The sequence below is a fragment of the Pholis gunnellus genome (assembly GCF_910591455.1).
Source record: "Pholis gunnellus genome assembly, chromosome: 1".
Classification (NCBI taxonomy): Eukaryota; Metazoa; Chordata; class Actinopteri; order Perciformes; family Pholidae; genus Pholis; species Pholis gunnellus.
This window is the reverse complement of record NC_136528.1, coordinates 4,333,701-4,360,952: the sequence shown is the minus strand read 5'-3', so window position 1 is coordinate 4,360,952 and position 27,252 is coordinate 4,333,701. Positions and strand designations below refer to the sequence as shown.

The 27,252-nt window shown below is 41.5% G+C and overlaps 2 protein-coding genes across 2 annotated transcripts; both read left to right on the top strand.

Annotated features, from left to right (window-relative positions):
* The first annotated feature begins 548 nt into the window (after positions 1 to 548).
* On the top strand, positions 549 to 15,484 carry plekho2 (pleckstrin homology domain containing, family O member 2). Its single transcript, XM_079175859.1, has 7 exons — positions 549 to 678; positions 8,502 to 8,651; positions 8,917 to 9,039; positions 10,774 to 10,878; positions 10,998 to 11,096; positions 11,558 to 11,854; positions 11,959 to 15,484. Exons 1-7 carry the CDS (start codon positions 670 to 672, stop codon positions 13,372 to 13,374), a joined length of 2,199 nt encoding a protein of 732 aa, XP_079031985.1. The 5' UTR covers positions 549 to 669; the 3' UTR covers positions 13,375 to 15,484.
* A 602-nt stretch (positions 15,485 to 16,086) lies between these two features.
* Positions 16,087 to 25,069, top strand: ankdd1a (ankyrin repeat and death domain containing 1A; the record flags this gene model as incomplete). The annotated part of the gene is made up of 15 exons (XM_079166168.1): positions 16,087 to 16,131; positions 16,807 to 16,910; positions 17,656 to 17,754; positions 19,268 to 19,366; positions 19,481 to 19,585; positions 19,791 to 19,889; positions 20,549 to 20,647; positions 21,430 to 21,528; positions 21,650 to 21,748; positions 22,257 to 22,355; positions 22,523 to 22,621; positions 23,270 to 23,365; positions 24,118 to 24,319; positions 24,615 to 24,746; positions 25,008 to 25,069. The coding sequence occupies exons 1-15, from the start codon at positions 16,098 to 16,100 to the stop codon at positions 25,067 to 25,069; spliced, it is 1,527 nt and encodes a 508-aa protein (XP_079022294.1). The 5' UTR covers positions 16,087 to 16,097.
* Positions 25,070 to 27,252: the final 2,183 nt, after the last annotated feature.

The window sequence follows — 27,252 nt, the reverse complement described above, 5'->3', positions numbered from 1 at the left end:
AACGTGAGTGGCCACTATAAAGTTTATCATCCAGAATGTCCTAAAAAAAAAGGCGTTTAAGGAGGCTAAAAAAACTAAATAGTATTAAAACATTTATATAACTATCTTGAAAAAAGCCCCCCTTTCTGAAGTTTGGTGAATTACGGAAAGGTTTTCTCCAGAGTAACTTTCTGATGAGGAGGACCCTCTCTATGAATCTCAGATGATGCTGCAGTTGTTTTGCAGCCAAATTTTGTTTCTGCTCTGATCATCGCGCTGACAAATGAAACGGCTTGATGCAAAGCGTATCGGCTAAACAGACAACAATGTCTCTGGTGCTTGGAGTTTGAATTAGGATGCCTCTCGGGTGATGCACAGACGGTGCTGATCGCGTTGCTCCTCCTCAACAGACTTTTTCAATTCGAAGTGTAAAAGGGACTTCAACCGGAAACCAAACTTTTTTTTCTTCGAACTTTTTTTTTCTTTCTCTGAAGCAAAAGAGGACCCTTGGTGTCATAAACTGCACGGTTCCTTGTTTTCTTCATTTCTTTTACGCCCGCTGTTGGAAATGTGTCAGCTGCCGACCAACGGGGGAGAAGTAAACAGTTTCTGGCGAGGATAAAAGGCGACTTCGAGGGATTCTTTTTACGGCTAGTCAACGCTCACATAACGGATTTTGGTCCTTTTATCATGGAAGATGTGAGTAGTCACTGCAGTCCGCCCGTGTGTGCTGCTTCGCCTTTTCATGCAGTTTATACCGTCTTTGCAATGTAGAGCTGTAGTTTTTCAGACATTTGCAGTGAAAGTGAACACTTAAGTAGGCATCCACTGTGTGATGTTAGACACTGCTACTTTGCAAGGGCGCGACCAAGTTATTAGAAAACAGATAGGGCCCATAGAATAGACTATAGGTGGCAATTTGGAAACGCTATTTCCGTGATATTAGTAATAGTAATTAAATAAATAAGTTAGTCTGAGATTTCTTAGTGGTACCAAACTGTCCGTTGCGGTCAACTAAAGTCATAATTATTTGGCACGAGAGCACCTGCCCACCTGTCAATCTGTTTCATCAACTTTGTAGTGAAACTGTAGCGAATTGTTGCATTTTAATGCGACGCAACGTGTGGGTGTCAACATATGACCATAAAAGCAGAAATACGGACCTCGTCTGAGGCAGATGCTTTGGTACATTCGGCATTATTTCATTTCATTTAATATGTATGCGTAATTCATTTCAACATTTATTATTGGGTTGCACACGTTCCGTAACGGTATATTTTGGCCAGGGAGGTCATGTCTAAAGGCTGGTATTTCAGAAATGAAATATACATGGTAGATTGTACCGTTGCCGAATCCGCTATGATAGGCGAATATGTCAGTAAAAGTGTTAATATAGGCTTAATAACCTTTCCTGTTTTCATAATTACAAAGTAAGTTGTGATTTGCCATATTTATGAAGGACGTTTGGCTTGCCGTTGCCAACAAGATAACCGGTGTTAACTAGTCACAAAACAGATTATAACGAGATTTTGCCGTTTGATTTGTGGCATATCTGAGTAGAATAACGAATGCATTTGATCCTAAAAAACATAGCCTACATACTTCAGACATAAGCTTTGATGTAGCTATTGATTAACTGCATGCCGGGGTGCAGTTTGAGGAAGCCAACTTTACAGAAAAAAAGGAAGTGGAGACATAGCCTACTATGTGTACAGTATGCAAGGAACTTGTTGCAAACCTTTTTTGTGCATGCCTTTAATTGTAACATTGATAAAAAAAACCCTCACATAAAGCTGCCTTTCCTTCACCGTCCATAATCTGATAATTAAATGCAGCTTTACTTTCTTCTTTTACTTGTCTATACTTTCTTAGAATCCCTCTCCAGGCCAGACTATGAAGGCTATAAACCACGAAACAGCTACAACCCACATTTAAACTGCACGCAAGAATACATTCTCCCTTTATGCTGTGTGTGGGCAACGACTAATGAACACAGTGAGACAATTATGACTGTGACTCCATCAAAATGAAATGTTGAAGTCTACAAGCTCTTAAGCTGCAAATAGAGCTTGTGTTTAAATACTTTCAACCAGGTATACACATTACACTGTCATGGTGGTGAGGTCTGATTGATGACTGTTAAAAGGCTGCATCTTTCATAACCTTTTTTTATATTGTATTCATCGGTTCAGTATGTGTTTTGTGGATTGCATTGTGTCAGAATTGGAGTCTCAGTATATTCTAGTGCAGCGGACGGTGGTGGGACTCAAGTTCCTTTTTCAACCAGCATCGTCTGTCAGCCCCTCAGATCAAATGAACACTTGCTGACATTTCTTTTAAATAAATTGCAAACATTATTATAACATTGTAATGTAACCCAGCAATACTCTGAAGTGGGAGGTCTTTTTAATATACCTGTGAAACATTTGTCTTGCTGCTGTTGGCCTTTCACACTGATGTTAAAATTGAAATGTTCAATTTGGTCAAATTGTAAGTAAAAAAGAAAAAAAGAGGGAAGAATTTTGGGTTCCAGCTGAGGAAATCTGATTGGTGCAATGATTGTTAGGGTGCACACAGGTAGTTTGTAGGCAGGCAGTGTAAAGGAATGAGAGGCTAACAGTCAACGGCTTGTTAAAAGAAGCCTGTATCAGTGTTTCCAGGTTATACAGAAGTATGACGTGCTCCAGTCTGAAGTGTACCACGCTGTGACATAAATATACAGATATAGTTTATATTTTTCAACATTGTTGTTTGGATATTGTACTCTAATATCTAAAGCTGAGCTGAAACTAGTGCTTGGTGTTTATGACTGTAAAAGATTGTCAGTATGCCCAACACCCACTACTTGGCTGGCTTCCCCACTGACAGCTGTTTGGCTCTTATCTGTTTCTTTAGATTTTTCTATTTGTCATTTCCCGTTTTCCTCCTCTCTACCTCACATTCTTCCTTATGTTCTTTATCTTTCACTCGCGAAAACCCTTCCATGATGGGTTGTTTGTCTCAGCTCTGTGAGTCATCCGTTTATCTCCATCCCTCTGACCTAGAGTGCATGGTGTGACGTGTCTGCCCGACTCATTCAGCAAAGAGGAAACAGACTGACACATTATGTGTCAGGCAGAAAACAATTAACCCTCTCTCATAATCGTCCTGCTATCCAGGCCTCTGCTGCACAATGGATGTGTGTGTGTGTGTGTGTGTGTGTGTGTATCGTGTCACTGGGGCACCGCTGACAATTTCTGGGAAAGTGCCTTTATGAAAAGAGAAAGTCCTCAATAGTGAATGCATGTGTGTGTTGTCGAATTTGTATGACAAAAAAAGTCCTCCAAAGATGAAAAGATGAGGGAAATGTTCTTTTGGAAGACTTTCTTTTTTATTGCACAAGGGGTTAATTTCGGATTGAAAGGAAATGGTGAATTAATGCTGTTGTTAGCTACATCGATGCTTCTCCATATTTCTCACTCTATTCTTCATAATATCAGGACATGTCTCTGTCTATCTGCGTCCTAGAGTTGCAAAGTGGGACGACTGATTTCAGGGTTCTGGAAGTAAAAGTCCTGCTCTTTGTTTCTATATAGACAATGTCAGCTGACAGTTTCAGAGCTGATGTTAAAGATTGTGCTGTTGAGAAACATCATTTGGGCTGCAACTGACAACTGGTGTCACTGTTGAGCAATCTGTCGGTTGGTTTGTTGAGGAATAGATTCATAAATCCTCTTTAAAATGTGGAGAAGTAGTGTAAAAGTGTCCATCACACCTTCTTAGAGCCCAAAGTGACGATGTTAGAATTGTATGTTTTGGTCTAAAACATTTTAAAAAATTCGTTACAGCTGTAATGGAAAAAATTACACCATCTTGAGCTTTTGTGTTGATTACTTCCACTAAAATGACATTTCAAACACAGGACTGAACAGGGAAGAAGACAAAACCAAGACTCAGTCAGAGACAGATGTGGAGGAAGTGACCATTTTTGGAAAATGGGTATACAGTTACATTTGGCAGATTAGGCTCCGTTGTATGAGGGAGCTGTCGATGTTGGGAGAATTAATACCGCCTTAATAAACTCAAGCATGAAACCTTAAATACAACACATAATGTGGATGGTTGGGATGGTGGAGTGTCCGGCCGTAGTAACCACGCTGCACAACTGCATGGATGTGATTGGACATGGTCCGTCAGCCAGTCAGCTACACAACTGGTGATTGAGCCTGCGACTGTGAAGCATCAACGAAACAGCTGATGCCTCCGCCTAACATCATGCTTCCTTAGTCTGGTCAATTTACATCAATATTTATGTATGGCTGACATTTACTTTTTTTTTTTGTGAAAACAAAGTTGGTCCAGCCATCACCATATTTGGTGCCATAGGCATTAAACAGGAAGTGAGTCATGGTCATGATTGGGTATTGCTTTGTCAGTCTTCTTTTGGTGAGTTGCATTCATTTTGCTGTTTAAAAGGCTTCTCTCTCTAAAAAAAGAGCAGAGACTTTGTCAATTCATTGATCAACAGAAAATGAATTGAAAAGGGGTTTGATGACCGATTAATCTAACTATATAAAAAAAGTGATTTATCAAGAATAAATGCCACATGTGGCATCTCCACTGTGTGGATTTGCTACTCTTTTCATATATTCTCAAACTGAATGTCTTTGGGGTTTTGGAACGTTGCGTGGAAAAAAAATGGTGATGGTCATTTCAATCAGAAGAGACTTAATGTCTGCCGATTGGACCCAATCATGACATAGTCCTATTTTGGGGGGAGAGGTGGTAGCGATGCCATGGTTAGTACGGAAATGAAATGTAGTTATTTTCTCATTATTTACATTTGTCAGTTCAGAATAAGTTTATAATAAGTTTTTGTGAAGCCAATAGTGTTCAGAGACAACAACGGGTTGTGTAATAGGAAGAACGTGGGTGCTACGTGTGCATAAATGTTCACGCTTGGCCATGACTGCATTATAAAAATAGATATCCTCCCTGCCTCAGTAATCAAACTGTGAAAACATTCTTGCACCACCATCAGATGACAGTACTGATTGGTCCTATAATGTGAAACACATTGACCTCTTTTTCAACTCAAGATGAGTCCAAGGATTGTCATCTGGTTAGTATAAGTAAGTAAATGCAGTACTATTTTGGATTTAGTAAAAAAGAAAATACCAGTAGAAGCATTGGGGTGTTTCCATACTGACAGTATGCTATGTAACAGGAACAGTGTGCATTTATCGTATTGTTAGCAAACACATCAGAGCTGTTTGAACCACCTGTGGCCTGTGGTGTGATATGTAGAACAGAGGCCTTATTGTCACAGCTTTACACTAAATAAGTAAGCAGGAGAGTTTCGATACATAGCATGTTAGAATGCATACATTGTGGACAGTGATTGGCTCAAATGCCAATGCAACACTGAGCAACGAGTAAGTTCTTATTGTAGGTTATTGTAGGGTGTGGACAGGACAATCAACCCAGCAGTTACACATGGAAACACTCCCGTCATTTATTGCAGTATATTTGGCTCTGACAACACTGGCAGTAACGTCACCAAACAGGAAGTGTATCTTCACAGGGGAGTCGGGCATTTTTTTATCTGACCATTTCCAAGTCAGAAATTCTGAATAGTAACTTGATTGTTTTTTCTTTTTTTTCTTTTTTTTTCAGCTTTTCCAGCCTTTATTTTTGTGCAGCTTTCGTCAGGGCAGAAGCGGTGACCTCACTGATTGGCAGGTTTCATTTAAGCCTAATAACGGGTTAATCATACCAGCAAAACAATGTATTTGTCCAGCCCCGCTGTCTTCCCCACGGCCCGAGTTGTGAGGGGTTAGTGGGGCTAAAGTGTGAGCTCCAGTGAGGCTTGTGGTGACTTCATGCTGGGCAGGTCAGCGTGAAAATCAATGAGTGCCAGATGCTCCCTGACCTAAAACTTCATCAGAAACACATGTCTGCTAAGGTGTGCCTCTTCTACAAAAAGCCCTGCGCTCTCTTCCTCTTTTAAGACCCAGCTTGTGCCGTAGCTTTAGCATATTGTAACTTCATAACGTCTTTGTATTACTTTGAATCTGCACAATGCAAGATGGCGTTTTTTTGGACGTTTCGGTGTTGACCACACTCAGATAGGACGGCTAATAGATCGCACAAAGTTTTTTGAGGTAAAGGTTTTGGTTTCAGAGCAGAATAGACTTCCTGTGTTAGTCCAAAAGTGGAGACCCTTAACCTACTATGTGTAATATCGCAGTGCGGAGCTATAATAGTCAGCTGAGTCCTGAGTAATGGAAACCTTCCACTGCTGCTCTGATGTAAAGGGTCTGATCAGTGCAATGCTGTACTGAAGTGTTCCATATAGCCCCGTCGGTTTGTGTCACCACATTGACCCGTGTCCGAGGCATGCCAAGGCCCCTCTGTGCCCCAACGGTGCTTTCCTGCACTTGCACATCTGAGGCTGCTTTGTCGTCCTTACGCGGCGAGCGTTTCCTCATCGCAGTCTGTCACTCTATTTTGTCACTCCAAGTGGTTCTGCAAAGTAAGTTCTGCAAACTTTTTTACATTTTTATTTTTGCCCTCCGGGCTTTCTGTCTTTGCTCCACGCCTGGCGTTCCTTTCTTTGCAGCAGCTGCACTGCTGTTTACCACGTTGAGATACACACTCGCAGTTACAGTGAAAGTGGAAAAACAGTTTAATGACCTTCCACCTAACACCCCCCCCCCCCCCCTCCACCACCACGAAAAAAAATTGATATCCTGTGGAAGTTCCTCCAACAGAAACAAAAAGGCTGTGAATCTTCACAGACACCTGCATGAAAAAAAAGGAGCATCTGGGTTGACAAAGCGTTTACTCCACAAGTTGATATGCTGACAGGAGTCCATATGTCACGGAGGTTGGCAGCCACAGTGTAGTCTTCTTAGATTCACCAGCAGTTACAATAGACTACATTGTATTCTGTAAAAAACAGCAACAATCTTTTGTAAGATTGGGAGTTTTTTGTTTTTTTTAAAGTATTTTTTGCATCTTACTTCATACACAAAACACACTGCCATTGTTTTCTAAGTATATGCAGCATGCACTGGTTGAATACAGCAGCGCTCTGTGCCACTTTCGTTATGAATGTCAAATGTTTCAGGTCCCTTATAATTTGCTCACAGTTTCATTATCGCTCTAGTGAGTGCGTTTTGCGCTAGCCATATAGCATCTGCTGCTGTCATGCTTTTCATTTTTTATGCCCTGACACTCCCCTTGTTTTGGCCGCTCTGTAAACAGACGCCAGACTGCCATCGCTTACTACCTATCTGTGGGCAAACAGCGATGGGACAGAACACGTGGGAAGCTAATATGCAGAGGAAAGCACAAAATGGACACCGTCCAAAGGGACGAGGTGTGTCAGAGGTGCTGCCTGTTTTCAGGAAAAGAGGGCAGAAATGAAAAAGTCTGATAAGAAGTGAACCAAACTAGTTCTGCAATAACACCACATTGTTAGCAGAACTGGGGTGTTTTTTCTCACCGGCTGCACAACTTCGATCAGAACTCAAAGTGATCACACAGCCACTTTTCCTCTTAAACTTAAAGGAACATCACCATGTCTTAGACCTGGGAGTGGTTGGAAGGTGTATTATTTTGATAAAAAATAAATGATATATACAGTATATTATTTTTTTTTGTGGAAATCACATTAAAAAAACATGTGAGTGTCAAAACAGGAAGAAGTCATTAAATACTATAAGCTGGTGTCATCTGGTGAGTAATTTAGAGTATTATGTCACACACATTCGCTTCTGTCAGCATAAAATGCAAACACACCGGTGGCGTAAAACACCCATTGTTTCACATGTGAGACCCATGGCGGGATGAACAAAATCAGCAACTTTAGTTGGCAATTTGAGTTTATATCACGCTCATGTGATGCATATTCCCAAATACATTTTGGGGGGTCAATGTGGGGCCCAAAAGAAAAAGTTTGCCCTGAAGCTCCCACACAGGTTTGGTTCAGCCAGTCGGACCTTCAGTTAGCGGCTGTACTTGAATATCTCCGTCGGCTGGTCCACCCTGTTGGCTGACAGGCCATGGGGTCAGCTTGTGCTGCTGCATTGGTCTAAATCTATAAGATAACCACGTTTATTTGTTTTACAGATGGAAATGAAAAAAGCTGTGAAATAAATGTGGCATTAGGGAAAAAAAATCCCCTTCATAATCGTGAAATTATTAAATACAATTTAATTAAAAAAAACGTTTTATTTACTTAAACTAAGTTGACTCATTTACATATTCACACTACATTTATTGATGTATTTATCGGCTGATCAATATATTACAGGATTTATGTCGCAGTTAATTTCATCGGCATATATATTTATTTATTTGATATTGAATAAAATGGCATTCCATACTTTTCTAGTACAGGTATGCTGTACAATGCCATTAGTAACAATGAAAAACTGAAAGTGATAATGTCGGACAGTCTGCAGTTGTGACAGACAGTCTATGTTCGTACTGTGGTGTGTGCTCTGAGAGTGATTTCCTTCCTCTTATCATTGCAGGGTGCAAAAGAGGACCCAGCCCAGAGTAAAGAGCCAAAGTTCCTGGGTAAGGCTGGCTGGGTGAAGAAGGCCCCCGGCAGGCTGTTAGCAAGCTATAAGGACCGCTACATCCGTGTGGAGAAGACAGAGATTGTGGTGTATGAAAATGAGGTAAGTTGTTTCTCCATCATGCAGCACTTTCACCATTATGCACCATATTACTGAACTGAATCATGTAACTGTTGGAACGTCACACACTATCCTGCTTTCATAAAATCACAGAAAGCTCTCAGTCACATAACTGTTCAGAATACTGTGGCTACAAAGATAATACAGTCCTCGTTAGAAGGTTGTTGAGTTCTCTCTTTACGGAAATTGTTGATATTAATAAAAAGCTAAAATCTTGTCATCTTTATCCTGTAACTTTGTGTTGTAGGACCTGCAGAACTGCTTAGAAAGGGTTGACCTGGAAAACTATGATAAGTGTCATGAATTAAGGAGCCCCTTCAAGAAGAAGCACAGACTGATACTGATTCGATCACCCAAGCCTGGAAACAAGGTGAGCTGGGAGATGCTTTGGGGGAGAATAGAATTTTATGTAAATGCCATAGTAAGAGGTAAAATGAGATCCAGCCATCTGGTTAAAAGTCAGTATGTCAGTTACTCGCTGCGTGTCACCTTGAATTCTTTCAGAAAACGTTCTTGCATGCCGCAACGGACGATAAAGTAAATCCTTAAAAAGTAAATGTAGGCCATGTTTATTATAAAGAATTTCAGCAGCTAAAAAGGGGAAGTGAATCTATATCGATATTTTGTAATCAAACATGAATCAGTTGATACTCTACATCTATCACAGACTAAATGATTGTTCTTGCCTACCACACTTTTGTCAGCACTGATGCCAAGTCAACGCAAAAACTTTTCGGAAATGCACATTAACCATTGTTTCTTTTTTTATCTATTAAATACCACTAAACTATGTTTTCTGTAATGTTACTCCAACGCAACGAGCTGCTCAGCCGGCACTCGCGTTTTCCCACCACGGATGTAGTGTTTTCCACCGTTGTCTTTCGGCAATACGTCACCTCTTGAGATTTCAGAACGAGACTTCTCCATGAGCGAGACTCTTTCCATAATATTGTCAGACACTTATAATGACAACCAGAGTCTTTCAGTGGCAACTAGCACTTTTAGCGGATGTACATTGATGGTGCCAGCTGCAGTCCCTAGTAGTCAGTTTGACACAAAAACATGGGAAATTAGGGTCCCGGTTGAAAAATACCAAAGTTACCCTTCATGTAACCCATGAAATCAGAATCACCGAATGTCCTTTGTTCAAAGTTCAGCCCGGAATCTTTGATGCATCTCTCTCCTGTAGTCTGTCCTTAAAACTGCAAAAAAATGTACTTTACTAGTGAATTTAGCTGTAGTTGTGCAAAGAGAAGTGAGTAAAGATGTTGCCAACAGCTCGTTTGTGTGTGTGTGACAGAAAGAGAGGTTTACATTTACTTCACGAACACACAGTATTGCTCTCTTGTGCGTGTGTGTCACTTTTTCCCCCCAGTCCGTATGCAGTGACCAGGCTGAGGAGTGAGTCAGACACCAGTAGCATACTGCTCTGGACATACTGCTGCTTTTAATCATTTGAAATATCCACAATTTATGGCTGTGGCTCAACAATCTGTAATGTTTTTTTTTCCGCTTATAGTAGTACAATTCTTTAAATGTTATGTGATGATAAAAATAAGATTCCAATAACCTGGTAAAGACGAGACTTTAAAGGCAACTCGTGGAGTTTCTGACCCTTAGTTGAGCAATGGAGCTACTATTTATTCTTTTCTTTCCAGCCGTATTATAGCTGAGACTAAACCAATTGTTTTGATGTCCATTGTCACAGCAATTTTCTGAATAAAGGGAAGTTTAAGAAAAAAAAGGGAAGCGTTATAAAAGATTGTCTTGCGAGTTGAATTACCATCATTCCACATTTGACAACAGCACCCTATTTGTTAAACTCAGAGGTCCTGAATCGGTCGGTAGTTTGTAATCTATTGTGGTCGTTCAGGGTGAATGAAGTGAGAGGGCCCGACCAGGATGTGAACAGCTACTTGGCTGCCACTTGGTTTCTCCAGGGTAACCCTCCTCAGCTCTGGCTCTAAATGGCTGAATGGTGCCAAAAAAGATTTACTTAAAGCAGCGCAGCAGCCAGCGTTAGTTTTACTTTAGTTTATCAACCTTATTTTGAAATGACGATTCTGTACAGCTGACACGAGTCTTGTCTTTATGTGACTGATAGGTCCATGATGTGAAGTTCCAAGCTCAGACTGCAGAGGAGAAGGAGGCCTGGATTAAAGCTCTGAGTGATGGCATCAATCGAGCAAAGAACAAAGTCTTCGATGACGTATGCGTCTCTTAATTTCAGTCGATGATATCCTCACTGAGTCTTTATACACGCTGAGCTAATAAAAGCTCAAATGGATTTGGTGAAAACACAAATCAATAAGCGTAATGTTTTCACAGGTGACGGTTGACGAAAGCATTAATTTAGAGCACGTTACTCGAACGAGGCCCAAAGGGAACCGGAACCGGCGGCCACCGACCAGGATACACATGAAAGAGGTTTGTGTGTGTGTGTGTGTGTGTGAATGTGAGAATCCTTTCATGTGTGTCTGTGTGTGTGTTTGTGTGTGTGTAACAGGACACTGTGTGGTTAGCTCTGTCGCTACAGTGAATACGTCTAGATTTGGATTTCAACTGTGTTGAGCTTGTTGTTCTTCTCATGATTGGGTTCATTGTCAGTTCAAACACACTATAGGTTTGAATGTGTGTAAGAAGCTCTGGATAAGAACGTCATCTGAACTAAATTTTATTTCTGTATTGTAACAGTATTTTTGTTAAAAAGAGAAACTCAAATGCAGCAGACTGGTGAATATGACATGACTCCTCGGGCCTTTTTTCAACCTTTGCTTTAATTAGCATCCAACACTTATGTTTGTAGAACAGCTTTTATTTGAGAATTTATGGTATATTGGCTTTGGATTTAATTAAATGTCTACGTGATATCTTTTCTTGTCCTGTAGGTAGCTGGTGTGTCGTCTGATGGTATCCTGCGTTTGGATCTCGATCTTGAGGATGCCATAATGCCTAATGGGACCCATCATGCCAGTGTTGATGGCACTGAAACCCCCAAAGAGACAATCAAAGCCCCAACTCCTCCATCCAATGCCAGTGAATCTGCTGAGGAGGAGGCTCAGACTGAGCCAGAGGTCAGTCCCCAGAAAAAGGTCTTCAAACCTCCTATGCCCCCTACCAAAGAGGCAAAACGCAGTTCAACACCTGAGGATGAACCTGACAAGGATGATGGCCCAGAGAAGAAGGTCTGTATTATGCTATACAACCCTTATCATACAGTGCAGAAATATTTGAGTGTCTTTCTGTTTGCATAAAATGGTCTCTAAAAAAGGGTTTACATGTTTTTAAGGTCCTGAAACCGCCAATGCCTCCATCTAAAGAAGCCAAGCCGTGTGCTTCACCTGTTGATGACGCCACAGAAGAAGAGGTCAAAGCTGAGAAGATGTCTGAAAAGAGTCCCGATGCCAAGAAAAAGACAGGTCCACCGCCAACCCCTCCCAACAAACCCAGCTCCAGCGGCTCCCTAAGCAACCTTGCAGAGACCTCACAGTCCAGGCCAAACTCCCACCCTCCAACCCTTCCATTAAAAGAGAAGAAACCATCAAATTCTGCTGTGGAGCCGGACCAAAAGGTTCGAGGCACGACTGACGAAAATTTGGTGAAGGAAGAAGGCGGTCAAGAGGAGGCGGCAGGAACAGCTGCGGAAGCACATGAGGCAGACAAGTCGATATCTAAAGAAGCTCCACCTAGTGTCGGAGATGATGAACCTGACAGTCCCGGCGCAGAAGGACAGGTTTCTGAAGAGGAATCAGAGGAGACTATAGGTAGTGACGTAAGCAAAGCATCCGACAATGAGCCACAAGTACCCACAGAGACACTCGGGAAGAGCACCAGTCCTCTTCTAATCCTCAAGAAAAAGCCTGAGAAACCTGTTGAGCCTGACACACAAAATACAGGCGATAACGCAACTGTAACGCAGATTAATGAGGGACAGGATCCTACTGCGTTACTGCCAACAGCCTCAGATACCTCAGCCAGTTCTCCTCAAGCAGAAGAGGCACTACCCAGGAGTGATGTCCCCTCAGTAGTCGTCTCTTTAAAGGACCCGGTCAGCGACAGCCTCAGCCTGAGTCCGCTGCTCTGTCACTTGCCCGGGGAGAAGAAAAAGAAGACGGAGGAGAAATCTGTAGACAGCGGTCAGCACTCAGATGATGACAGCGAGGGCTCTGGGAGCGAAGACACGCTGGCGGCGTCCACGGCCGCATTAAGAGGAAGCCACGCCGGTCTGGATCTGTTGGACGCCAGCGAGGACGACATTCAGATCCCCGTTAGCTCAAGGCCGACGAAGGCCCCACTCAAGCCTCAGGTTAGACCCAGGGTCTTCCCCTGTCGGCGCTCAGTTCCACCCAGGCCCACTCCGCCCCTCAAGCCCTCAACCAAGGCCAGGTCAGCCTCCATCGGAGATCTGCTGTCTGACTCTTCAGTCTGTGTTCAGACGAAACAGCATACCAGAGCTGTGGCTGGTGGCGACGGGGCCCCCGGTACCGACGTCACGAAACTTGAGACCGAAGTGGCGCTGGAGATGGAGAAGACGAGGGAGCTCCTGAGCAGAGTGTCCCAGTCGCAGGGGGGGGGTGACGGGGATGGCAAGACAGAGGATCTGCTTGCCAAGGCCATGGAGAAGCTGAAGAAGGCCGACCATGTCCTGAGAGAAGTCAATAAACTGAAAATTGCAAACAACTCGAGCATTAGGAAGAGCTGGTGAATGTCAGTCACAGCAGATTTGCTTAACCCCTCTCCTGAACAGTGATTGTCCAGTCATAGCTTAGCAACCTTTGATAGGCACAGCAAGCCTGTCAAGCTTTGGATATCTCCACATAGTCTACTGTATGATTTGCATGAGGCTGAAGTAAAAGTGATATTCGGTATTGCCTTTCCAAAACTAAAAACATGCCAAACATGTAAGAAATAGATTCAACAGGGTGTTTGTCCGCTCCAACGTAAGCCGCAATCATTAGCGTGTCTGGCTAACAGGCTTACTACCTACAGTTTCTTCCAAGATCTTTCAAATAGCCTTTCAGTTAAACACATTAGTTTGTGTGGTTATGGGTTTAAAAGAAACCCTATTCACAACGAGCACATCCACAATGTACTATTGCCCCACTGTGTGGAGGCCGGTCCTAGATTCTATCAGAGTTTAGACTAATGTTAGCGACTCTGTCCTGCTCTTTAATGGATCTGCATCCTAAAAGCCTTTTCACTTGTAATGTTAAAATGTATAAATGAACATCTGTGATATTCGAGCCCTTGCCAAATGAGTTAACACAGAAAGGGGGAAAGAGCATATAGCAACGGAGGATCCGCGAGGAATATTGCGGAAACTATGGCGGATAATTGTGACAAGCGTCCAAGAAAAGTTTCTGGAGTGGATGTTGCAGATAAAAAAGAAACTTGGCGTTCAGAAGAAGGATTAAAGTCCCAGTGAAACGGAAGTAAGAGCGTCTTTAGCTTCTGCACTGTGACGTATTCCCAACTGAAACGAAAACAGATTTGAACAGTTACAAGAGGGATTTAAATTAAATCCTCGCGTCTGATTGGACCACTAAAATGTAGCGCGATATGGAGCTACAGAGGACTGTGGCTCCACACGAAACCTCCTTTGTCGCTAAAAGTTGCAGATTGATTGATGGATGGATGTCATGATATTGAATTCGGTTGGCACTAGCTTACGTAAGCACACTCAACTTTTGTTTTATAGGAGGAAATGCTGAGTGGATTTTGATATAAAAATATGAAGGAATTGATTTTCTTGTAATTGTTTTGCATATATTGTTAAAAAGGCATTTTTCAATTCATCTCAACATCAAAGTAAAAAAAAAAAGAAAGCAATCAACAGAGGACAAACACTCCTGGGGGCGGGTGAGATGCGGTTACCTCACCAGTCATAAGCAGCGTCAACGGTGTTTGTGTAATTTCTCTCCCTACCAGAGGGGGAGACTAAAGTTCCTCACTCCAGCTTTAAACGGAGACATCGATCAATTTGTGGAGATTAGGACTCATTCTTGCAGCACGCTGTTGACTGAAACTTGGGCAGCATGACTAATTTTTTATGGTTATGCAGCACACGCAACTGTTCATATAACTGCTCATTATTAACTAAGTGCAATTATTTCTAGTTTAACTCTCTGCAGCTGAAGGTAATGCTTTACGCTCTACTGTGTATATATCATTTTTTGTTTTGAATGTGACATTTCAGACATTTTTGAGAACAAGTACTTGAAAGTGAATTAGAGAATTAATAATATAATGACAAAGCAGCACTGTCAATACATTGAGAACAAAAAAGTACTAAAAATGTTAATACCAAATTACTCTTCTTTGTGAATTGAATAGGCTTTTTGTCCTATTTTCAGATACCATGTTTATGCTGGCAGTTTATGAGGGAATTAATATTGTACATACTTAATGCTTTTATTACAGCATGTGCTGTTCATTGTCGACGAGGAAAGATATATCAACCTAGCTCAGGAGTTCTCTGAAATAAATATTTTCAGACTAATCATGTGATTAAAGCAAAATAAAGTACTGGTAATCCAAACTGATTCCAGTTTTGTTACTAATGATGTTTTCATACTGATATTGTACATAACACAGAACAAAGAGCTTGTAGCAGCCCTGTTGGCTCTAACCAACCCCTCTCACAGTTTAATTTCACTTATGTCTCTATTTCTGTCCAATTATTTGTTATTAAAAAGATGTGACGATAGTGTTTAAGACTATTTCAAATATGTCAAGCCTTTTAGAAAATGCAAGAATATGTTCTAACCTGACATAGTGTACTCTTTTGATACAATTTGCTATTGCCCAAATAAACAAAAGGAAACTTATCTGTTTATGTTTTGTGTCTTCAATGGAGTTGTACCTCTAAGAAAGTGTTACATCTATTCTGATTTACTTTGTGGCCTATTAATCTATTGGTTTCCCTTTAGAAAGATCTGTTTTCAAACCTTGCTGAAAACGGCCAAGATGATTTTAGTCTGTCTAAATTGTTATTTACGTTATGCTAAAACAATACTTCATCAGTAAAATTGGCAGAAAATTTTCAACAAATCTGAACAATCAATTAATTGTTTGTTTTGTTTAAACAGTAATCTTCCAAGCAATAATGTTTGATGGTGGTAGCTTCGCAAATGTGAGGATGTGCTGCTCTTCTATGCGTCACATCATTTTAAACGTAATAGCTTATGTGAATATCATTCTTTAGGATAGCACAGGATGTTTCACCTTTAAACATTGACATGAAAATAAATCATTTTATTTTGAAAGTCGTTACCGGAAATTGTATTTCCACAGTTTTACTGTGTGGCTTGACAGAAAAAAAACTGTAAAGCATATCGTCCAACCTTCTTTTCATCTCCTGGAAGAAAAAAATATACTAACAGCACTACAATGAGAGAGACGAGGGCAAAGAGTTAAAACGGCGCAAAGATGGAGGATGGGCTGGTGTCGGAGGATGATATCTGTAAGTACGAACCAGGGAGCGAGCGACTGTCATCTGTCAGCAGCGGTGATGAGCGGCGGGGCTTAAACGTTGATTATGGGCTACTTTTTGACAACCATACCGGACGGGGTCTGTATTCCTGTGGTGTTTTACACGATATGAATATCCGTTTGTGATTCGGTAACTTACTGTACAATATGTGACGTTTTAAACACAATATTCATGTTCCGTTACCTTGTAAAATGACACACTGTCACTTTGCTTCAAGATTTGGGAATTGTTGTCACAAGTAACCGCTTTTATTAAAGTGCATCCTCTCTCCGTGTGAAAGACAAGTTTACGACTGAATTAAGGAATTACGTGAATTACCGGGAAACGTCGGTGAAAACATCACAGACAGAATTGTCCACCTCATCTCCATGTGCCTGTTATATACTGATATTATATATTTATTATAAGGAGCATGTCAGAGAATTCCCAGCATGCAGTGGCTTTCACATCTGTACTGTCTGTATTCATCTGCCAATTAAGTGCAATACCAATGTCCAGTGGTTCCTAACACTACAGCCAGTCATGTACAGGGTCAATAGCAAGAGTCTTATTGAATACAGTGCAAATTGATTTATGTTTTTTTCTTGCTTTTTGCCGGCCTGCAGAGCACACTTGATAACCCTCCTTGTCTATAATCCCTGACAGTGCTTTGGTCAGAAAAGGAGTTCCACGACGCTGCGAAGAGGAACGACCCAGAGAGAATGCAGGAGCTGATCAAGAAGGGTGTGGACGTCAAGGCCAAAAATAAAGTAAGCCTGCTGAAGGGGTTCTTGCCAGTTGTTGGCTTTTTGAATTTACAGTTTTCAAAGCCGCATTATTTAATTTCCATAGCAAGTCTGCACCCCGTCTGCAGTCGGGCTCATCAACAAAGCCCGGGACCCTCTACTGACTCTGACACTTACATGCCCAGGACAGTCACACACACACCTTAGCACAACTCTACAGCTCTACCACACTTGATCCTTTATTGACATACTTGTTTTAAATGTACTCTTACTTGTTTGTTTTAGCATATTTCATTGTCATTTTTTACATTTTCTATTTTTAAATGATGTCTTTTACTACTGCACTATGTAAGCGAGGCATGCCAATGTATACGAGTGTGTCTGAACACCATGTGTGTTACAAACTCAGGATGGAGAGCACTATAACTGCGGTCTATATTTTTTTATTGACATTTCGGGTGAAAGTGAACCGTTTTCACAGCAGATATTTTAACACGTTGCGATAGAAAAAGCACATAATGTCACATTTAGATGAGCCAGTTCCAGGTCTCTGGTATTAGGCTACACATTCACTGAGACGCTTAGTGGGACTAAGTGATGAGCCAAAATGTCAGCTGGAGTGTTATTGATCAACCAACGATGGGCTCGGGTGATCAGTGGCATTTCATTTCATTGTTTGAATGGTCAATGTTTGAGAGTGTTGGGCCTAATTCAGCCGTGCATGCACTGTGAGTGTCGCCCGGTCACGTATCTCTCTGTCTCTGTGCAGGTAGACCGCAAAGCGCTGCACTGGGCAGCGGGAGCCGGGAACGAACAGGCTCTCCGTCTCCTGCTGGACCTCGACACTGACGTTGATGAGAGGGACACTGTACGTACACACTTAAGCAGAGAGAGCCACTGGACTCATTCACTCCCCCAACGCAGAAATATTAACTCACTGTTAGGTTACATCACTGACTGGTGATGTAACATAATAATGATCCCTGCCTTAGCTCTTACATTTGCTGCTCTAACAGCTGACACTTTAACAAATCTTTTACATAAGAAACATCAAGGACAAGGTACATTCTAAAAGCATGTAACAACCTACGGGCGTTCATCTCCTGAGGTAAACCTTTTAAGAACATAGAGGTTATTTCTCATATATTGTTCCTGATTCGTGAGCATTCTCTGTAATGCTGTAACTCCCTATAATAATGTAAAAGGGTGAAAATCTGCCCATAATGACATAAAACATTTCATTAATTTGTATTAATTGTCTGTGCTTATGTGCTCTTGTATATTTTCTTTTGAAGGAGCAGTGTGTAGGATTTACAGGGATCTATCATGAGAAGTGGAATGTCATATTCATAACTATGTTTTCATTAGTGTATGATCACCTGAAACTAACAATCATTGTTTATTCGTCAGCTTAGAATGAGCCCTTCTTATCTGTACAGGGGGCGGGTCCTCATCGTGGAGTCCGCCGTGTTGCACCGCCATGTTTGTACAGTAGTCCACAACGGACAACGGCTCTAACACATATGTCACCGTAGTTCTCCCACACGCTTGTGAAATTGCGGTAACACGTACCGCAAAAACTCTGGTACCGCCAGCTGCCACCTGACTTCCGTTGTTCCTTAAAGTAGTGTTATCGTGGTATGGACAGCTTCCGCGTTACGGTTCGCGTTACAGTAGCCGAGGAAAGGGAGGAGTGATCGGAGGGGTATTCAGTTGGTTTGCAATCTGCAACCACGCCGCTATATGCCGCTACATCCTACACACTGGCCCTTTAAAGCCATAAACATTGCCATTAGAAATAAGCTATTGACATGATGGACTCAAGTGCTCATGTTAATTGTTGCAGACTGTCCCTTCTTAAATAAAACAAACATAAACTTCGATGTCGTCTATCAAATGTAAAATGCTTCACTGACTTTTGTGATCACGCTAATGTGTTTGCGCAAAGATAAAATGATTTGTCCTTTTGTACCATTTTCACAGAAAATGCATGTCTTATCGTCAATATTGGACAGAACAAATGGGGTAAAAAAGTAATTTTGGTTGGACTGCCTCCTCGCTGAAGCAGAGAACTGTGGGACGGCAGCTTTATAAAGAGTGATCCTGAGTATTCTTTTTAGTTAGAACATGAGAACAAAACCACAGAGCATGTGTTTAGTAACAAAGCCATGATCTCTCCCTTTATTCTGACCTCAACAGACAACTGTAAGAGGAGCGTAAAATAAAAGAAGCCGACACATTCAGGTCAGTTAACTCAGTTAGGAGCCACACAGTAGGACAGAGACAGACCGAGGCCAGTACGGAGAATGCTAGTTTACATACTCGTACTGTCAGAGCTTCGCTGTTTTATAACACTCCTACATTTTATTTTTGGTCTACAGTTCGGCATGAATGCTCTGCTTCTCGCGTCCTGGTTCGGTCACCTAAAAGTGCTGCAGATCCTGGTGTCCTGCGGGGCCAAGCTCAACTGTGAAAACAAAGTAAGTGCTGCCTGGTTTCATCATCGCCGCGGACTCAAAACTATCCGGATGTTGTCCGATTTGATATCTCGTCTTTTTTACGTGATTGCGTGTGTGTGTGTGTGTGTGTGCTAGGATGGCCTGAGCATGCTGCACTGTGCTGCCCAGCGAGGCCATATCAGCGTGCTGGAGTTCATCATGGAGGACCTGGAAGACGTCCGACTCGACAGAGTTGACAAGGTGACTCCTTGCTTGGCACTATTTCAAATGTACACATTGGAACTTGTCTTTTTGTAGAAGATACAACTCTAACTCTTCTTTCCATATTGTTACTGTAACAAACATGTTGCTGTTTGTTATCAGAATATCAGCAATATGCCAATAAATGAAGGCGAATGGAACACAGTGTGTATACAGATCATATTTATAAGTATCTCCTGTGTAGGCGGGGAAGACGTCCCTTCACCTGGCTGCTGAACACGGACAATTTGAAGTGGTGGAGTTTCTGATTGGAATGGGCTGCACGCACGGGTTAAAGGACAAGGTAGTGACACACAAACACACAGTGATCGTGCTCAAGCAAACAGGCACACACAATATTTGATTTGTGAGGCTGTTAAAGCCAGCTTTAAACGGCCAAACAGATTATAGCAGGATGTGTTCTGACCTCAAATCCTGTGTACACTGGGCAGGGAAACAGGCCACTATAGACATACGGTGGGGTGGTTGCCATGTTGTGTACCACACGGTACATGGAGCTCCACAGTGTTCAATATTAAATACATAGGTAACCTCTTTGTTCCATAACGTCACTTTTTAATGTGACATGAAAGAAATTCAACTTGACCTGAAATAGATACGGAGGCCCCGTGATGCAAGTGAGACAAAAAAAAAAATGTTTCAACCATTTTTTAAAGTCTGATCTAAATAGTTCTCTCTCCTGTCTATGACTCAAGAGCTGGTGAATACATTGTATGTTGTAATACATGTTATGTCAATTAAAACTCACCTCGCAACAGGTTAGGCATTACTGGTTTGTGTGGCGATTGTCGACACATTGAGGAGGTCGGCGTGTTAAGAAACTGCGATTCCCCCTTTCTGGTTCAGACCATAGCACCGGCGAGGCGTTGACAGCCCCTCTTGACTTGTTTTGGGAGAGGAAGTTGTCTCAGATCGTAAAGTGCCGTTATGTCTGGACTACAGGAAGAGAACACAGCCATGCATCTGGCAGCGAAGTGCGGGCACACAGAGGTCCTGCAGAAGATGGTGGAGACCGGAGTCGACGTCGACGAGAGGAATATAGTGAGTGGACTGGACTGGGCTGCGTTCTTCAAGGCCCACTTTGTGTTACTTAATCAGAGCGGCTGTGGTGCATAATTGGCAGCTTGTCTGCATTTTTTCTTTACGATGCAGAGTTAGGATTACTGCTCCAGTAAAGACATTAAGCCTTGTCCCTTTAAAAAAAAAAGTTGCTCTGATGTCCTTAGAAGACGAAAATGAAAAGTCAAATTATGTGTTAATATTACCAAGTTAAATCTTTTAACCAACTTCAGTCCTGATAATAACTACCAAATATCCATTCATTTGCAGAATTTAACCGTTTAAATGTCAGTTTGTTTACATAATGACACGAACCAACCAAAAATCTCTATAAACTGAATGCTACGTATTTTTTTAACAGTCTGGGATATGTCAATGATGAACAACATTGTTATTAATGCATTGCATCAAACATTGCAGTGCTCTATAATACAGCAGCAATGCCCCTAATGGAAACCAGGAAAATAACATGGCCCCATGTGGAAAACGTTAGAAAATGTCTCTTATTCGGTGAAAAATAGTAGAAACTACAATTTTGAAGCCAGGGCTCTAGAAAGCCTGATATGATAAAGATCCATTATTTTATGTGAAACAGAAGCAGGACACAGATATCTGAGGATGATTGGTATAAGATTTAGGTAACCTGATAGTTGTGTGTAACAAAAAAATGATATCATGAAAATAAATATATAAAAATACAAAATTGAAACACCACCGTCACAAACAAAGCAGCATCATGCTATCATCAATGTACTTGTTTTTAGGATGGTCTCACAGCATTGCACCTGGCTGCTGATGGAGGTCACTACGAATGTGTCAGACTGCTGCTGGAGTCTGGCTGCAATGCCAACGCACAAACTAATGTACGGTTTGTTCATTCAATGTCAGAAATCACTTGCAATAAACACAAGATCTAACTTTGTATTTGTATTTGTATCTTTCGACACACTGAAAGATGGAATCCTTCTTTTCTTCTGTCTGCAGAAGAATATGAACGCTCTCCATTACGTGGCTCAGCATGGCTTTGACAGGGAAGCCAGTTTGCTGCTGGAGGCAGGAATCAACAGAGATGCTGTAGACAATGTGAGTAGTGGCCGCTCCCATGGGACGTATGTCTTGGTTCATATGACGTAGAAGACGCAAGCGGCTGGTGCTGAAAAATGAAACAAACGCGAAAGTGCCCAAAAAACTGCAGTTCCTCAAATGGCCACAAAAACATGTTTACAGCCTGGTACAAAAAAACAAACATTTTAGTCTCTATAGCTAATATCCCCGTTCGGGACAACTGTACGGGGGCTGAAATTCGACCAGTTCAAAGTTGATTTTTGAAAACCACGGTATTGATTTAGGGGAAATTTGAGTGTTTGAGTCCAAAACATCAAAATCAAAGAGTGTATTGTTAAGATCTGCTTCTGAAATTCCCACATGACTAAAGAATCATATTCAATTGTATGATCTTTGAAACTAAATAGCCACGTTTAGAGTAAAGAGGAAAACTTTTTAATAGGCAATATAACAGAGAGTGTACCATAACATTTGCTATTCATTCACATTTCAAATGTTCTTCATCTTTCCTTGTGTTTGAAAACAGCATGACAACACAGCGCTCCACTTAGCTGTGTTCCACAACCACACCGAGGTTTTACGGCTGCTTATAGATGCTGACTGTGACCTGGACATCACTGACAGTGTGAGTACAAACCTCGACAGCTGTTAAACACATTGATAAACAAAAAAGCAGCTGGCTGCGCAGGACCTCCGCATGTCCACGTTCATTGCAAGAAGAATGCATATTTCAGAAATGACACAGCGGCTACGATGCATTCATATCAGATTTTTCCGTCATGTGGTTCGCAGAGACAACAGACTGCTTTGCACATAGCAGCAGAGCACGGCTGGCAGGTCCTGGCTGAGATGATGCTGATCTCTGGTGTTAACCTCAATCTGACCGACAAGGTACCACACAGCACACGGCGTCACCCGGGACACAATACAGCTTCTCTAGTGTCATGATTTACTGCTTTTGTTCTACTTTTTATTATGGAGCACTGCAGTGTATCAAAAGTAATGCTGTTGTTGCTAATCATTGACATATCTCACTGGGGGCTGATACAAAACACATTCATAAGAACAGTGGCATTATGTAAACAAACTGTGATTTAAAGTGTTAAAATTCGGAAAATAAAGGCATATTTGATAATTATGATCAGAACTGAAGTTAGTTACTTAATGTGATAGGATATAATGGAAATATAGAAGTTAAGTACGAGTAGCTCCTCCGGTTCTGCCGAGTGAAGCTGATGCGGAAGCGTCTTAAAACTTGCGTTCTCTCTACTGACCAGCAGGGGGCGACTCCTCCGGTTGTATAGAAGTCTATGAGAAAATGACTACTTCTCACTTGATTTATTCCCTCAGTAAACATTGTAAACATGAGTTTATGGTCTCAATCGCTAGTTTCAAGTCTTCTTCAATACAGCATGATGTTCATTTAGTACATTATGGTCGTATGGTATTTCCGTGCTAATTCTGTTGTATCTATGTCATCTTACAGAGTAATGGACGTCTTATACACACTGTGTTTTATTGACCATATCATATACTCAGCAGGGGAAAAGGTGTCTGGAGGTGGCAGCCAGAGGAAACCATGTCATCCTGGTCGACATGATCATCAAAGCTGACCGTTTTTATAAATGGGAGAAGGTGAGTTTATCTTCATTGCATCTGAAACCTTGCATTCTCTCTAGTGTCCACCAGGGGGCGACTCCTCTGGTTGTATAGAAGTCTATGAGAAAATGACTCTACTTCTCACTCGATTTATTCTCATAGGAAACATTGTAAACATGAGTTTATGGTCTCAATCTCTAGTTTCAAGTCTTCTTCAATACAGCATGATAATCATTTAGTAAATTATGGTCCATGTAGAGTGAAATGGACAGGGTATGCTTTAGGGCGGGGGCTGATTGACAGGTTGCTACCACAGCGTTTTTCGGTCTCAGTTGTCCGTGTTTGTCTTAGAACTTTAACCCTTTCACTGTGTTTTCACCTCATGAAAGTTAATTGTAACATTTTGGCCGCCTAAAAATGTCTTGTTCAGCATTTGTTTGTACTTTGTGGAGCTCAGTGCCAGATGATTGTTACCTACTGTATGTGTGACATTAAAGTTTGTCACAAAATCTGTGTGCCTTGCTGGATTCCTCTGTTACCTTCACTGCTGCGTGCCAAGCGTCATGCTTTGCCCAAGCATCTATGTGGGTTTGTTGTTGTGCCTTTGGGTTGTCACATACCCTTGATTTCATTTGCATCTAATCGCAGTACTCCAACCATCTTGGACATGTGAGTGAGCTTTGCTGGTTTTAAGAGTTATTTAACATTTTGTGTTAGCTTCAGATTCACAGATTTGCACAGTATGCCACATGTATACCAATGTGCACACTTTGTATGAAAAACTTCAGGATCAGATGGGCAGCGAGGAGGACTCCTGGGTGCGGAGACCTCTTAGCTTCAAGCAGGACCACCAGCAAGAGACACAGCACCTCCGGTCCGTCCTGTGGAGCCTGGCCACTAAGCACCTCTGCCGCGGGGAGTGGAAGATCCTGGCACAGCACTGGGACTTCAGCAACGCACACACACGAGCTATAGAACAACAGTGGACTGGTGAGCTACGCCGACCTCTGGAAAGTGGTTTGACAATCAAGTGACTTGTATGAAATGTTCATCAAGTAGCTATAGTTTCCAGCTCAGGTGCAACCAGTGCATTTGATAGGTGGCACTGAGTTGTTTAAAAAACAAATTGTCTGCGATGTTTGAGCTAAATTACAAACACTTTATCACTCTCTCAATACTGGTCTTTGGTCACAATACATGTCTGTGTATTGTCAGTTGTCACCCATCTCAACTGGGACTTCTCAAAGATGTTGATACGTATTGTAATTCTGAACTGAACCTCTAGGCATGAAAAGCTTCAAAGAGCATGGTCACCGAATGCTGCTAATCTGGCTCCATGGAGTCGTGATGGCGGGGGAGAACCCCATCAAAGGCCTCTACGAGGGACTGGTGGAAATCTCACGGACAGACTTGGCAGGTGAGCACAGGAAACTGCACTGCGGTTTGTATTCTTGTATAAGTGTTGCAAAAAAATCTGAAATACTTTTGCGTCACCTACCACAAGTCTGTACCGTTGCGGCGCACCGTTATTAAGGTCCTTAATAATGCTATGACTAATTTATCACTTTTCTATTTCTGCCGAGTAAAGTAGCATTTTCGTCGATCTGTGCTCGTCTATTTCCTGGAATCTGGAATGTGTAGGTGCATGATGTCTCCTTGTTGTTTTTCAATCATCCAGAGTGCATCCGGCAGAAGGCAAACGCAGAGACCAGCTCCCCCAAAATGTGCTCTGCGATGTGATGAACACTGTGACTGACTGCGAAGGCATAGTCTTGAATAGCCAAACCTATTTCCACAGCGCTAAAGAAAGGTCTGGCTCCACACATTATCATTCCGTTATGGGACGTTCTGTTTTGTACGTCTTTAAACCAATTACAATCGGTGTAAAGCACAGGATGCAGCAGCAATGTCCCTCAAAATAGATGCAATGTGGCCAAATGGCAGGCTTCTACACACAGTCTACATCCAGTGAGACAGACCGCTGCAAAGGTATAACAAAGAAATCCAAGATTTAATTTCACTTTAGGACTCTTTTTAACTGTAAATGCCCAAAACCGAGCCCATGAAAAAACGTTGTATTAACCGTGGCATGACCGTTTTACATAGTCACACATTGAATACACTGTGATTGTTCTGAATTTAGAGAAATTATTTTAGGGTTTGGGAAGAAAATGGTTGGAAACCTGTAAAAAATAGGTTAGTTTGTTTAAATGCATGCAGTAAACACCTGCTGGCACTACTCATACTGTACTGTTGCTTTGTACACTAAGGGCTTTTCAGCACATTACGACAAGTTTTCATTCACCTTACTATAATGTAATGCTTACTCCCGTGATGTTGCTCAAAAGTTCCTCCTCCTTAAAGCTGCATCAAGTGATTGAGGTGGGGGGGGGGGGGGGGCTGAGGCTCCAAAACACACTAAATACATAGTTGTTATGGCCGATATGTTACGGTAACAAAGAGTGGCCCTCTTACACATCCAGCAGTCACTGATGGACAAGTGATACTCTGCTGGTATTGACTAAAAGTACAAAAATGCTAACTCATTTCCAGGTTTTAGCACTCATTCCTGCAGCACTCTTTATATAATAAGAATTATAGTTGCATGTATTATTATAAATATTTATTTCAGAATTCAAAAGTCTGCTTAATGACACTTTCATTTCTGTCACTGCCCTCACAATCTCATGCCCCAGTCCAAGCGAGCTCAGCAACTGCTAGAATATAAGCAGCTAGCACCTGTTAGCTATAACAATTATAATAGTGCTAAAATAATTAGCACAAAACACAGACACTGAGTAAACATGTATTTACTCTGCTGCACATGCTGCACATCCAGCCTACTAACTAGCTAGGCGCAGTTGTGAGCTTAGAATGACATTTAGCATTGTTGTTGCTCTAGCTAACAGCAGCTAGCCGGCTAAATGTAGTAGCACTTGTTGAGCCTGCTAGGTAAGAGGCAGGATTCCTGTGATTGGCTGAAAGGTTTGGGGGAGGTGACTGATGATAAAAGGTGACAAAAAGTCAAAGTCATTGGGGATAATGCCAATATCACATAAAAACTAACTTTAAAAAAAAAGATATATATATATATAATAGTAATAATAATAATAATTTTAGAAATTGCTGATTAAATCATATATTTACACAATTTATTCATATGATATTCATTTCATGATGTCCTTTTTTATTAATTTAATATTGAACAAATATTCACTTTGGAGGATCTGCGTGGACTTAACTTTGCTTCATTTTTCTATTGTACTCTTGTGTCTCTGTCTTTTGTATTAATCTTTATTGTGAAGTACTTTGTGGTGTTTGCTCTAGGGCGGTGCTATATGAATCAATCTTACCAGGGAGACTAATGACACCAGCCACTCACTGCGGCAGCTCTAGCCGTTAAATACACTGTAAACAGCTGGATTTTTTTGATAAACGTACCAGCATCTTCTTCTTGTTGTAACATTAAGGTCGGTGCTCTGAGGCCAACCACGGCCCACTGGTTGAGAATAGCTGCTGTAGGCTGTATAAATGGGAGTTTAGTAGGCAAACAATAATGGAAATTTACAGTCTGTGTCTGAGTGTGTCTGCCTAGGTTTTCATTTCCTTCCACTGAAGGGGTCCCAGTGAGGTTTTGCAAGATGATTAAAAGGACAGCAAAGTAGAAAATTACTTTAATCTCACACAGAATTATATGTTGGTTTTTTTCACGTTTCTTTTTTTTGTTGTGGATTACTGGATCATTTTGACTTCTTTTGGCCTCTAAAATATTTCAATGAAAGGGGGAAAATTAGCTATTTGTTGATCTGGTCGTAACTCACATAACATAAGTATTATTTTGAAGGGGTCACCAGCCAGGAGGTTGGAAAGCACTCTTCTAGATAACTGGGTTCAACTGGACATCCTATCACTGAACTGGAAGA